Source organism: Pezoporus occidentalis, unplaced genomic scaffold (genome assembly GCF_034315485.1).
Source record: "Pezoporus occidentalis ecotype Australia unplaced genomic scaffold, CSIRO_AGI_Poc_V1 ctg12, whole genome shotgun sequence".
Lineage (NCBI taxonomy): Eukaryota > Metazoa > Chordata > Aves > Psittaciformes > Psittacidae > Pezoporus > Pezoporus occidentalis.
The window spans coordinates 4,239,422-4,254,194 of record NW_026912994.1 but is presented as its reverse complement, the minus strand read 5'-3'; the positions used below and the strand labels follow the sequence as shown (position 1 = coordinate 4,254,194).

The following is a 14,773-nucleotide window of genomic DNA, read 5'->3' as shown; positions in this document are numbered from 1 at the left end:
AATGTAGTAGATCCAGCTAAGAAATAAATCTGTTCCTGTGTTTGATAAAAGCAGTTTTAGATCATGAGTAATAATGGATGCCTGACCCTTAAGCAGGGAATGCTGTTTAATCTTAAATTCAAATATAAAGTATGTGTCAGCTCATTAGAGATATATGTTGTCAAGCTTCCTGTTTTCCCCTTTTAAGAGGATAGGTCTCAGTTAACAGCAACTTTTTTTTTTTTCTTGTTTTAAAGGAAGAAATGGAGAGACTTCAACAAAGTATTGAGAATTTGAAAGCTGAGGCAGTGGAAAACGGGGAGGAACAGGTAATAACAAGTGTGTAAGTTTTTATTTTCAATTTGTGCTTTAAAATGTTGATTCAGGCCCTGCTTCCTTTCAGGGCATTCTTGTAAGCATTTAAGTATCTGTTGCATTCTCTGAAAAATTCTGTCCTCACTCCCCACTGGTAAAGCCACAGTTCAGGCTAATAATCATAGAAATACAGTAGACCAAAAATAGCTGTAGTATTCTTTGTTCTTGCAGAATCCATGGGCTAACTTAGAGGTGCTTTTGTGTCTTTAACTTCATTAAAGTACCAGAGAAGAAAATCTCTGGATATTGTGTTAAGAGCAGTGCATATCTCTGACAAAAAAGTCTTCCTCAGAAAGCGTGTTTGGTTTGGTTGATTTTTTTTTATTTATTTTTTTTTTAAATGTGAATTTGTTTGAAGGATGAAAACACAAGTTTTCAGTGGCTTAGTACATTGCATGCCATGAGTAACTGTCAGAAGTTAGGCTTTAACACAAGTGCATCCAGCCTGATGCCAACAAATAATGCACAGGAAAGGAAAAGCTAGAATGACTTGTATTTTCAGTGTGTAAACATTTGATATATTAATGCCTCTGAGATGAGGTAGGTTATAGGTAGAAAACAGATTTTCATGCTGTTCTTCTGAACACAGAATAAAAAAAATGTAAACCTAAGTCTTAAAGATAATCTTTTTCTTGTTTAAAAATTTAAGTCCACAATCCAAGAGATCTACAATACATGTCAGAGTGTTTATATTATGGCCTAGACCATGTTTGTCCTTAACGCCCCTACTGAATCAGAGCATAAACATTTGGACAAGGAGTATGGGCAATGTGCCAATATGTATCTTAATTTAAAGCGTGACTGTTGTAAAACAGTGGAAAAATTGACAAACCTTAACAACTAAAATATCAAAGGCTTAAAAGCCAGCAAAATGCACTTGTTTACAGTAAAAGATGTTGGGTTTTTAAAGCAGATTACGAATCATTGTTTAAAAAAAAATATAAGAGCAAATGGTGGCATTATTGTGGGAGCCATTAAATGGGAAGTGGACAAATACAGCAAATAAACTCAGTCTGCATGTTTTTGCACTGCAGCTCTCATGCTACTGTAATTCACAATTGTTTTGGGTTCTTAAATTCTAGGAGCCGAATAAGATTATAGAACAGCAGTACAAAACTGAGAAAGATAAGCTCCAAAAGATCCGTCTGTTACTGGTGAGTAACTCTTCATAAATTTACTTGTACAAAATTATTGACATTTTCTTACCTTGTAACTTCTAATACTACTTTTTGTTGGGGTTTTTCTTTTTTTTTTAAATTTTTTCTTTCACAAATCAATTACGAAAGAAATTGAGCCTCAGCCAATGCTTTTTTTAATTAACTATTTAGTAACAAAATATTGCTGGGGGGGCTTCATCCATTTTAAGAAGAGAACAAGAATAGGCTTTGTTTTCTCCCCTCCTAACTTTCTATTCAGGCAAGAAGAAACAGAGAAATAGCCATTTTGCAGCGCAAGATTGATGAAGTACCCAGCCGAGCTGAGCTAACACAGTATCAGAAGAGATTTATTGAACTTTACAGTCAGGGTATGTATATCTAGCAGGAACATTCTGCTGAAAGCTAAAGCCCTGAAAGGAGGGCAATTGCATTTTTACGCATATAGCACATAACAACAGCACTTGCTAACTTTGTGATCTCTTAAGGACCTTTTGATATTCATGTTATATACCCTATTTTCAAGGTTTTAAAAACTGGCTAGAAGAATTTTATTGAGCGTGAAATTTGATGCACAGGATCTCTGGAGTAAATTTTGTCTGCAACGGGTTCAGTCATTTTGGATAATGTTTTTTCAGAAAGTCTTTAATTCACCGTGTACAAATGAGGTTGCAGTAAATTTGAGGTGTGTTTAATGAATTGCTCTTAACATTAGATTGCTTGCGTTGTTTTCACTGACATGAGATATCTGGTTCTGAAGCAAACTATGTCAAAATAAATATCCTGCAACATCTTGGTAGGATTAGACTACAAATTGTCTGTAACTTTTTTTATGATAAGATGTTACAAACCCGGTAAATGTGCTCAGTTGAATTTTTTCATAGGTGTGTGTATGCTGTGCACTTGCTGTGCAAAGATGGTATGGAACATACAAACTGAATAAAATTTTGAAGTTACTCCATTAAGTTGATAATAGACCGGTATATTTAGTGGTCTGTATTTGATGTAGCTTTTGTATTAGCATAAGCTAAAATAAGTTTCTATCAAGAAGAACTAGCTAGTGTTCTAAAGATATTTTGCACTTATTAAATGTGTGTGTGAACCAAGCTCTTGAAGGTTGAGCAGTTCTGAAATTTTTATCTAACTTTGATGCAAATCCTTTGCCCTGATGAAGCATCTCCGGTGACATAATCATGTGGTATCTTCCATGTGTTACCTGATTCAGTGCATGGAATAGATGTACTTCTTTAGTGAGTACAAATCCAGTACTTCCTTCCCCCCACTTTGCTTCTTATGTATGTGCAGTTTATTTATTCAAGTCCAACTATAAAGACAACTTTGTCTTGCATTAAATTTTCTCTAGATTGTTTTCTCTGTCATGTCAAGGTGACTTCAGACAAATAATCTATGCTCAGAGCATCTGCCTGCTTGGAAGATGGGGGCTTCATTTGTATATGAAGTAAAGAAAGATTAAGATTGAAGAGAATTAGGAAGCTTTGTAGATCTAAGATGCTTTGAATTTTATGGGGCTTTGTTTTCTATAGTACAAAATATGTGTACTTATAGCACACTGCTCAGTTGTAGCCAGGAACTTGCATTGTGCAAGCTAAGCTTTTGGAAAATGATCTGAAAACCTCTAGAAAGTCTGCCTATGAATTGCATTTTTTAGAGGCTTTTCATTCAGCCAGATTCAAGTGATATTTGGAGTTGCCAAAACCTGGTACTTTTGAACTTTGATCTAAGGGGTGTTGGCAGGCTTCAGCAATTCCTTCCAGTCTTAGTGATTCTGTGATTCTGTACTAGAATTTCGTGCTTAGTTTTTGACCTAACTGAACCTCTTTCCTTGAGAACATTAAGCTGTGGTTTCAAGAGAATCAGTGAGCCAAATGGCTCCTTTTTCCTCTTCCTGCTTTGCCTGTCTTACCTTATGTGGGCTCTGGTGTATGCCCGCAAGGCTCTAAGAAATGGTACAACTTTCTAACCCAGTGGAAGTCTTAGTTTTCTGCTGAGTTGGTATGTGGAATCCACTCACAAAAGATGTGTGACTGCCAGAGCTGCTGCCAGAAAGTGAAGAGCTGCAAGAAGGAAATGGTTAGGGAAATGTATCTTCCAGTCCTGCAAAAACCAAACTAATAGAGCACACCAGAAGTAAGCCTGTTGGAGATCTTTGTATTCATGCAGTTCTTCAAAAAGTAGCTTTATTTCAGCATTTGGAAAATCTGTGTGGAAAATGCTGAACAGCCCTTACTAATTTGTCAGCCTATTCCAGGCTTCCCTGAATTCTTCAGTGCTCTCAGGCTCCCAGTACTCAGTATGTTTCTTGAGGCTACAGCATGTGTAGAACATGTGTCACAATCATACTGTAGCAGTGAGAAAGCTCTTTGGTTCCCAGCATCTCATTACTGCAGAAGCAGCAGTCACTAAAACATTCAGCTTTGAGCTGTGGGTTGCTGTTGGGCTTCAGCTGGAGAACAGAATTGTTCAAATCAGAAGTTGGTATTTCTTACAAAATTTGTATGTTCAGTGATGATGTGATGTGGGAGGGGAGGTCATGCTGTCTCTAAATGCTTCCATTCAGAAGCTTAGTCTAGCATATCAGTTCAGTAAAGGTTTTATCTAAAGATGGGAACTTGTTATCCTTCAGAGTTTAATGTAACAAGCATGGTTTCACTCAGGTATATCTTTTTTAACCCATACCTTTTTTCCAGGTTTAGGATTCTACGCAGTGCTTAATATATTAGCCATAACAGTTTTTGCCAACTCTCCTTCTCTGTTGAACTCTTCCCTTGGGAATCATGAATACTTTAGGTCTCCTTAGGCACTGAAGAACCAAAAAATAGGTGAACACTTTGCATATCTGAGTATCGGTCATCATCTTGTAGGCCCAAAGGGAGCTTTACCTTCCCCACTAAGCTCTGACCAACCATCTGCTATAATCACCTAAGCCAGAAAGTATTTGAAAAGAAAGCATTATTAATTCTAAATTGTAAGAAGAGAAGGCCTTAAAGCATAAGAGCTTTCTTGGGCATCTTGCACATGATTAACTTGAAATATATAATAGAATGCACTTTTTTTCCACACAGTGCTGTCAGATTATGTTTCCTATCTGTCCCTGCTGAGCCTATGCCTGTGCCTCTCCACCACAATGGAAAAGCTATGCACGGGCAACTGTTGGCAGCACGACGGGCTGTATGCTATAAGGGTAAAGCTTATGAAAGAAGGGTGAACAGACAAGTGTCAAGAAAGCACAGCTGGTAGCGCCAACATATATTCTGTCAGCAGTTGAGGCTTAATTTAAACACTGAGCTGTGGTGTTCTCATAAAATCTGATAGCTGCAAACCCTGCTGGAGATTTAAATGCAGAGGGAATATCCTTCCAGGATGTATTAAAGTGTGTCATTATTGATAGTGGAAAGTATGTTATGTAAAGCTGACAAAGTATTTTTACAGATTTCATTTCACCTCATGCTCTTTTATTATTCTACCTTTTTTTTTTTGTTTTGTTTGCAGTCTCAGCAACACACAAAGAAACGAAGCAGTTCTTTACTCTTTATAATACACTGGATGATAAAAAAGTATATTTGGAAAAGGAGGTAAGAAAATGTTAATCACTGTTTCCTAAATATTCAGTCTGTGGAGAAGGAGATGGAGTTTCTACTTGGCTTTCACCACATTCAATTGTGGCAGAGCAGAGTTAACAGTCTAAGTAAAAATGAAACAACTCACTTGTAAGAATATTTCTGACATTGAGGGGGAAATGGTCTGTGCTGTAAAGTAAGTGCTATTAGAACAGCATGTTTAAACTACTCGCTGCATTCACAAAACATTAGTAATATTTGATTAGCAAATATCTCTGTCTTGGTATTACAGGACCAAATTACCCTCTTCTTTTTTTTTTTTTTTCTTTTGTCTATTTGGTCAATATCTCTTATTGTGAACCAGTGAAAAGCCAGTAGCTTTTGGAGAGCAAATTCCAGCTGTTGTCAGCAACATCAGAGTTAGTTTTCAGGGTCTGAGCCTTGACTACACTGAAGTTGCTGGTGATTCTACTGGATTGGGATCAGAAGAGTAGTTTCCATGAAAGCAATGTAGGTTTGTTTTTTTTCTCCTCCCTTCTTGGGGGGTGACTTAATTAAGTGATCTCGATTTTTGTGTTTTTTTTTAATGACAAGCAGAGCTTACTAAGAATTATGACATTACTTGTAAGATATATAATGTTTTGATACTTAGAATCATAGAATGGTTTGGGTTGGAAGGGACCTTAACGATCATCTAGTTCTAACCCCCTTGCCTCATGCAGGGACACCTTCCACTCAGCCAGGTTGCTAGGGACCCCATCCAACCTGACCTTGAACGCTTCCAGGGATGGGGCAGCCACAGCTTCTCTGGGCAACCTGTTCCAGTGTCTCATCCCTGTGCAAGAGTGGGTTGTATAATGGCTGCCAGGAGTCCTAGCAAATGCCTTACCTAAGTCTGTAAGAGGATTATCACATGCTTTGTTTTCCTGTGGTCTTTCATTGATTTTATTTTCTTATTCCAAATAGTGAAATGTATTCGTAGTAGAGCAAGTTGCAGGTAACAATGTACCAGATTTAAAATACTACATTGAGTAGCAGCTATTAAATTCATCTTTCTTTAACTTCTCCCCGAGGTTAGTTTCATGCAGATTTTTTTTTTTTTTTTGAGGGCAAGCTTGCAAATTTAAAAAGCATACAAAGATTGTTCTTGTAATGGCACATAAAAAACTGAACAGAATAAAGAGCAGATATATTTAATTGTTGTATAAGTTGGGAGTATTCTTGCAAATACAATTCAGTGTCTTGGGAGTAGGGGGTGTTTGCGTTTTCCCCAGTTCCAGGCTTTACTTACATGAATATAGTTTCAAAAGACAAATAAGAGTATTTTAGCATGATGTCAGTCACAAGAGAGATTTCTGAATGTCTTCTGATGCAACCTTTTTTTAAATGTAGAATATAGTGGAAGTTCCCTTGTTTTGTTTTCAATATTAGAACAAGGTTTCAGCAAGTAAATATAGTCTAGTAATGTAAAAAAGATACCTTTGGCATGAGCGCCTCACAGAGATTTCTGGAATATGCTTGTGCTTTTTCTTGTCTTGTTTTGTTGTTGGTTTGTGGGTTGTTTTTTTTTCCCCTTTCTCCTCGCAAACCAACCCAACCCTTTCATAAAATACTCTGAGCATAATTGCTTTAAAATAACAATAGTAGCAACTGTTACACAGTGAAATTTTGGCTACAAAGGTTAGTTCTGACATGAAAGGTCTCTTGAGTATGCTTCATATTTTAATCATATTTTGTGATTAATTTTTTCAAATGCTTTTAAACTTTTTTTTCATAATGTCTTTGACTTGGGGTTTATATACTGATCTTACTGTCTAATATAACACATCAGCACTCTTACTGTGCAATAGCTGTGCAGTGTTACTTTTCATGACTTAAATTTTTTGCTGTATAAACTATATTCTTAAACATACTTATTGGAAGTATCTTGAGGCAGGGGTGTGGACTTGGCAAATATTGATGAGTCATGCAATAATTTATTTCTTCTAAGTAACATGAATTTTTAAGCATTTTGGCTGCTTTGGAGTCTGTTCAGAATTTCTGTTGGAATTTGTCAAGATAAGGTCAGGAAGAACTGCAGTTTCTGCCATGCACATGCTTACTGCTGTCTCATTCAGATGCAAGAGAGATTTTGATTTGAGAGAGATCAATTTAGCTTTCCATAGCAGTGGAGCAAGTTATTCTGATTGCAGAGCTCTGGTTTGTTTAGTACAGAACACTTTAAAATATTCATCAAAGGGAGAAACTGCTTGGAAAGTTTAACCACAGGGGACTTGCAAGAAATATTCAAAGCCAAGAGAGAATCACATTAATTGCTACTTGGTGAATTTTAGTCCTCTCAGCAATATAGATAAAGCAAGAAAAAAAATCAAAGGTGGTTCCATATTGTACTTATAGTTTAATTAGGTCGGTGAGTTTATACTGAGACCAACAAAATGTACCTTATGCCTGTTACAAATTTCTGTTTCTGTCTTGATTCAGTGCAGTGTTAGTATAAGAGAAGCCATGTATGCAAAATGCCATTCTGTACTTGCTAGAATTTAGTCTTTTAACAGCCTGTAAAATGCATATAAGGAAAGTAACTAATGATACATGGCTGTTTGTGGAAACCTGTAAAACTCATCAGCATAATGAAAGCAGTGCAGGAATTCACCTCCTGTTCCTGCAGAACTTGGTGAGTCTTTAGGGTAGTGTGTGGAGACACTGTTCCAGTCTCACAAGCACTAATAAGTTTGTGGGGTTTTTTCTGTTGAGGTTTTTTTTGTTTGTTGGGTTTTTTTCCTCATGTTATAGGCTGATGACCTAAGTTGCAGCTTCTTGACGCAGCTGTGCTGCTAATAGCTTCAAAGCTAGCATCTTCAGTACTGTTAAATACAATTTGAGTTACTTTTGGGCAGTGGGGAGTTACTCCTTGTTGTGGTGGTTTGGTGGGGTGACATGGGGAGTCTTGGTTGACATGGTCTTGTGGTTTCTGTGCTGAAAGTAACCTTATGGTGATTTTCATACAGCTGTCTTCTTGTCTGGGGAATATATATGTAGTCAATTTTTTTAACTAAATTTCATTCTATTGTCCATGAAAAGTCATGCCAGAAAGGACAAATTCTTCTTCTAATTCACAGGTTAACTTACTGAATTCTATTCATGACAACTTTCATCAGTAAGTAATGGTTCTTTTTCTCTTGATAGTTGCGATGAGTCGTACGGCTGGTTTGGAAAAATGGGAGTGGGCATGAGTTGTAGAGACAAAAAATTTGTTAGAAGTTTTTATAAACTAGTTTATAAAATAGCTATATAGCTTAATACTGTTTAAGCCAACGTTTGGGGAATCATGGACTTGGAATTACCTAACTTTTATAGCCAAGATATGTTTTTAATATCTGTCTCTTCAGTTGCAGTTGTGGAAAGAAATCATGTGCTAGTAATTTTCCTGGCATTAATCTAAGTATTTTTCTCTATTTGTGAAGTTGTGGATATTACATTACGTACAAAGCATTAGACTCAGATATATTTTTAGACATATTTCTTGTAAACTAATTCTGCATTTAAAGGTTTTAATGTAGTGTGAAGTCTTTAGGTAAAATTGTGGTTTCCTTGGAAGTTTGAGCTCAAATATCAGTCTGCAATGCAGCCACTGTTTATTTTTCTCTGGGGGATTTTGACTTAAAAAAAAAATCCAGTATGAATTTTTGGGGAGAGTCATGGGGGAGGGGATGCCCATTTAATAGTTTTAAACAAATCTTCCTGTTACATCGTTTTGTAATTCTGTTGTGAAATTCTAAGCTTCTTTTTTGTTGGTGCTTGGTTTTTTGTTTTGTTTTCCCCAGAGTAATTATCTCTTTACTTGCTTCTATCCAACTGCTTCCTTCTGTGTTTAGTCAGAATTTTTGATTTTAATTTTTTTTTCTTGATTGTAATGTGCAAAACTTTTAATTACAAGAAAACCTGGGAATTAAGTATTTCAGAGCTTTGCAGCAAGGATTGTAGATCTGTGTTGCTCAGTGATGAGATCCTTTTGATTCTGTCCAGGCAGAAGAAACAGATACTGTAATTGACACCTGGGGTTTGGATTTTTTGTTGGGTGGGTGGGTATGTGGGCATTGTATTTTCTTTCATTATTTTTAGCCTGTTTGAGAGATGTTACAAGTAAAATTACTTCTGGGCTTTCCCTGTTAGGGCATGAAAGTATTTTTTGTTTTAGAATATTTCCCTATCTTCTAGTCCTCTACACCCCTTAATATTCACAACAGCTGGTTTTAAAAGCTTGTGATTTTGGTTAGCTAATAGCAATTTATTTCTGTACAACACGAGGGAAAGGAACAGATTTGAACTGACAGGACTTGTGATGAGCTCTAAAATCTCCCTTTCCATCTCTTTGATAGTTAATACCAGCTGAAGAGCTGCAGTGCTATCCAAAATCAGTGATTAAAAAGATGAAATTTTTACATAGAACACTAAGCGGTGTGAATTCTTGGACATGGGTAAATGCATAAGACAACTGTAGGTGAGACACGTCCCACATCCCTGTCAGTTGTTACCTTTTTTGGTTTTTTTTCTCTCCAGAGCAATGTCATCTTCTGGTTCTCGGGACCAGTTTTTACGGCAGATGGAGCAGATTGTAGAAGGCATCAAACAGAATCGAATGAAGGTCAGAAACTCTTCACACTTTCTATGCTAGAACCTGGGAATTATTTCAGAAAAGCCTCTTGGATACCTGTGCATGGAGAAGTCCATTATGAGAGCTGCAAATTAAGCAAGCAAATAACAAGTAGTATTTCTTTTCACATTCATAAGAAACTTCTCACCACTAAAATGTTACTGACTAGAATAGAGCAGAGGTATCATAACGTTTCTCTCCTGACAGGGAGCTTCATTATTGTCAGTGTAGTGATTTAGATGCTTGAAATGTCACTGAAGTCAATGAGAATTCTTCCATTTGGATTTCATGGGGACAGTCAGACCTGTGTCTCAGGTATGGTTCCCCAGGCAGGTGGAGCTGATTGAAGCTGCTTGCTGCTGCTGAAGAGGGTCAGCAGCACCTCACAAGAGTCCCAGCCATCAGCTTGCTTTGTGCCAGTTGCAGCACTCATCTGACACCTTGTTGAATCCACTCAGGTGGTTTTTGGTGTGTGTTTTTCATTGTTGTTGTTGGTTTTATGTTTTTTATTGTTTTTAACCTGATTTAGAAAAGGCTTAGCATGTGTGTGGTGTTCATATAGCAAGTGAAAGGTGTTTGTGTGGGAGCAGAGGCCCAGTGCTCACTCAGAGATGGCAAAACTGCCTTTGGTAACATTTGGGAGCTATTTTGTAAAAGCACAGCCTCAGTGGACTTGTGTTGTTGCTTGGGGCAATGCAGGCATGAGGTCCAGCTCCAAGTAAAGCTGTCCACAGGCTTATTTGCATACAATGAATTGGCTCAGTACTTCTTGGTAATGATAGTTACTAACTTGAGGGTATGATTCTGGGCAACCTGATCTAGTTGAAGATGTCCCTGCTCATTGCAAGGGGGTTGGGCTAGATGATCTTTGAAGGTCCCTTCCAACACAAACTATTCTATGATTTTGTGATTGTGTTGTTTTACTCTTTTATTTTCATAATCAAATATATTGATATTTTCCGAAGTCACATAAAAGGGGTCTGAGTTTCTTTTCTCTGTAGAGCCACAAGATTCTTGGTAGTGGATTATAGCTGTTCTTTATTTGAGTTCAAATGAAAGTATGATAGACTGTGAATCAATATAGAGTATGTACTGAAAGTGCAGTCTGTACAGGTATTGGGCTGTTTTATCTCAACAGCTAAACAAAAATTTCAGGTACCAAGTACGGTAAGCATTTGTATGTAGAAAAAAATAGAATGGGGTGCAGCTCAAGCTTTAATAAAGCTTTTGCACTAATAAACTCTACTCTAAAAATATATGATGTTCACTATAGACCGCTGTGTTTGAAAAGTGTCTAGTTCATTGCCATTTTTTTGCAGTGAATTATTTTTATTTGCTTGACCTCTTATTTTCAGAGAGGACAAAATGACAGCAAAAAGGGTAGTGATACTGGTGGTTGTATGTGTGGATCATCTTTCTATCTTCAGTGCTGTTAACGTAATGACTGGCTTGGCATCAAACTGAGATTATGAAAATAGAACGGTGCAGTTCTGACTAGTGAAGATGAGCTTCACTGTCAGATGCTTATACATCTTTGTTTTGGAAGAATGACGTTATTTTAATGGCTGCAGCAAGCAGCTGCTCCAAATTGAAACTGTCCAGTATTTTGTCTTCTGTCTTGTCTTCGTTACATGCAGAGAAATGTATAACAGCCAAGCAAGTGTAAGGAGTGACAGCAGACTGAGAGGTCTGCTGTGACTGACTTCATGTTCTTGCAGTTGAACTCTTCAATCTTTTCAAGTCCATGCAATCATTCTGGACTCTCTTAATATATTCTCAAATATATTAATATATCAAATAAGAAATCTGCTTGTACAGATAAGGGAGAGGGAAATGAATGAGAGCTATCATGTCGGATGGCTCATTATTTGGGGGGGGTGGGGAATACAATTTCAGCATCTCTGATGGTTGCTGAAAGCTGTGGCAGCTCACTTCACTTGTGCCTCATTCCTGCACTGGCAGTTTAGCCACTGGCATATTGTGAGAGGTCAAAAGTGACATTTCATTCCTAGGTGCAGGTATTTGGGTTAGCAGGAGGTGGCAGTGACAGCTAATGGAGAAAAGCATTTGCTGAATGAAAAAGCTAAGCTTATCTCGATTGAGGGGAAAAAAAAAATTGTTAGTGATGGAGTAGGTAATCATTCACTACCTTCTGATGTTGATTTCTCAGTGAAATTACTGACAACAAACGGATGCTCAAAAAATGTTAACAATTCACATGATTCCTTGGGGAACAGCTCTACAGCAGAAGGGATGGTTTTCTTATTCTTCGCCTAGGCTGTTGGAGGATTTTTTCAATAGACAGGCTAGTTGTGCACTGCAAGGGTTATTCATCTCCATCATGGTTTAGTCCTACCTATTCGACTTTTATCTGCTGTGCATTCAGAGTGCTCACAGTACATCCACCTTGTTTTCTGTACAGCTCTGAAACCCTTACACCTTCTACCTGAAATTTCAGTTTGCAAAGCCCATAATACGTAATTGCATCATAAAAGAGGCTGTTGTAGTTTAAGCCCAGCTGTAACTCAGAACCACGCAGTCTCTCTCTCACTCCCCCCTTGCCCCCCCAACTCCCAAAGGGATGGGGGGAAGAATCGAAAGAATGTAACTCCCACAGGTTGAGATAAGAGCAGTCCAGTAACTAAGGTATAACACAAATCACTGCTGCTGCCACCAATAATAATAATGATAAAGGAAATAACAAGGGAAGAGAATACAACACCTCACCATCTGCCAACCGATACCCAGCCCGACTGAGCAGTGAACTAGAACTTCTGGGTAACTGCCCGCAGTTTACATCCTGGGCATGACATGCTGTGGTTAGTTTGGGTCAGGTGTCCTGTCCCTGCTTCCTCCCGGCTTCCCCTCCTCCCTGGCAGAGCATGAGACTCAGAAAGGCCTTGGTCAGAGTAAACATTACTGAGCAGCAACTAAAAACATTGGTGTTATCCGCGCTGTTCCCAGGCTGAAAGTCAAAAACACAGCGCTGCACCAGGTACTGAGAAAGAGAAAAATGACTGCTACTGCTGAACCCAGGATAGAGGGCTAAGGAGAAATCAAACATACTTGCTACCAAGGACAAGGAATTTGTGAACAAGCATGTCAGTGTGATAACAGATACTCGTAAGACTTGCTGAGGACAGAGTAGGACAGTTTCCTTTATGAGGAGTATGTTGGGAGGTGTGATAGTCATGCATAAAAGAAGCAATTTATCAAAGGATAGTAATAGGGCCTTATCTGTAAACAAAATCTAGGTCCTAGGTGTTCCAGCACTGTTGGTTTTAGCCTCGTCCTCAAGGATGGGATGCACATGATAATACCTTTTTCTGCATTAACACATGTGATGCTGCTTCTTCCTCAAGCATAACTTTAAAAACATACTGGCCCTGATAGGTTATGTTAGGAGAGAGTACATATCTTTTGGACAGCAGCTGGCTTTGTAAAGTAGACATACCTTGTCAGCAGTGTTCATACGCAGAGAAAGTTTGGGATCTGCTCATTTCTTTTAGCCATATCAATAAGATCAATGTTGATGTGTAAATCTAGAAATGCAGCAAGTTCTGGTGCTGTGTAATTACATGCTTGTTTGGGCTTTAGGGAATTCTTGCAGGTTTTAGAATTGCATTTTTCCTATCAAAATTTAGGAGGTGAAAGCTTGTCAGAGTATGCAAAAATAATTTTTGGGGAGAGGAATACAGCAGGGCTCTTTTTTATGTGCTTGTGCCTTAGGACTGGAAGGAGGGAAAATTTACTCTCCAGACAAGCACCAAACTTGCCTGTGATGCTGTTATGGAAGAACTTCATTAGAACTATCCCCGAGAGAAGGCAGTCTATTCTAGAATAAGAACCAATCCCCTTCACATTTAGGGACTGAAGTTGTGTTTGTCACAACTTTGGCACACAGAAAAAAGAAAAGAGTTTTCTTATGTGTGGGTCTTGAGCAGGAACAGCATTGCATAGGAAGGCAAAGATGTCTCCTGCCCTCCCCGTTTGATACAACTAACAGACAACCAAAACAAGATCTGTGTTGCATCAGGAATTTATTTATTTATTTATTTTTAATTGTGTTGTTTCGGAGGTTTTGTTAATAATTTCGCTGTGTCATCGTTGCCAATAGGCTTGTTCAGTGAGCAGGATTCCTGGCTTGCAGAGATGCGAGCTGTAGTTTAACTGTGAATACTACCACTAGTACAACTGGTACTGAGACTTCAGTGTTAGCTTTTTAATTTAAAAGCTGGCCTAAATGTTCATTCCATTTAAAGCACAAGCCAGGGTTATCACTTATGAAGCATCTGTCTCCCATTGTCTAACATAGATAATTGTTCCTTATATAGTATATATATGTGTGTATATTCCTTATACAATGTATATAATGATCTCTTACCTGTCCTGTGTATCAACAGATGGAAAAGAAGAAACAAGAAAACAAAATGCGAAGAGACCAATTGAATGATGAATATTTAGAGCTTCTAGAGAAACAGAGGCTTTACTTTAAAACAGTGAAAGAATTTAAAGAGGTAAGAACATTTTTGCTAAAGTAAACTGTCAAGTGTTCAGTGACCCATTTTTGGCTTGACTTGTGCATTAATATATGCACAAGATTCCCTGATACGATGCTTACTGCACCATGTTCACGATGCCTCTTGGTGGTTATCTCCACATCCTTCTTGGACTCTTGAATTTGATTCTGGAAATTCTTTTTTTCATTGATAGATTAGCCTACTCCTCCATGTTACAGGGGAAGGAACATTTGTTATAAAGTAAGCTGTATATTTAGGTTTCCAAATGGAATCTCTTGAAGATCTACGGGCAGTTAGGTATTGGAGCAAAGAGGGTTGTGGAAATGCATGTGAATAAGGGAGGGAATCCAGAGTCTCAGTGGTTATAAATGCCTTTAGGAATTGGCCTTGTTTTCTAACCACTGTGAAAGCCATGTTTAACACTTTGTTAATTTAGCCTTTTCCAAGCTTTTAATCATAATGTGTTTCTCTTAATTATTGTCTCCATGATAATGAATGACAAAGTAGTGCTGC

The 14,773-nt window shown here is 37.8% G+C and overlaps 1 protein-coding gene across 1 annotated transcript in view; it reads left to right on the top strand.

Moving 5' to 3' along the window:
- The window catches only part of CCDC93 (coiled-coil domain containing 93), a 52,043-nt gene that overhangs the window by 36,021 nt on the left and 1,249 nt on the right, over positions 1 to 14,773 (top strand). Inside the window, exons 16-22 of the mRNA XM_062606309.1 lie at positions 237 to 308; positions 1,437 to 1,508; positions 1,771 to 1,879; positions 5,019 to 5,101; positions 8,206 to 8,243; positions 9,647 to 9,731; positions 14,144 to 14,257. Of these exons, the coding sequence (XP_062462293.1) occupies positions 237 to 308; positions 1,437 to 1,508; positions 1,771 to 1,879; positions 5,019 to 5,101; positions 8,206 to 8,243; positions 9,647 to 9,731; positions 14,144 to 14,257 (573 nt within the window). The remainder of the gene's footprint in view (positions 1 to 236; positions 309 to 1,436; positions 1,509 to 1,770; positions 1,880 to 5,018; positions 5,102 to 8,205; positions 8,244 to 9,646; positions 9,732 to 14,143; positions 14,258 to 14,773) is intronic.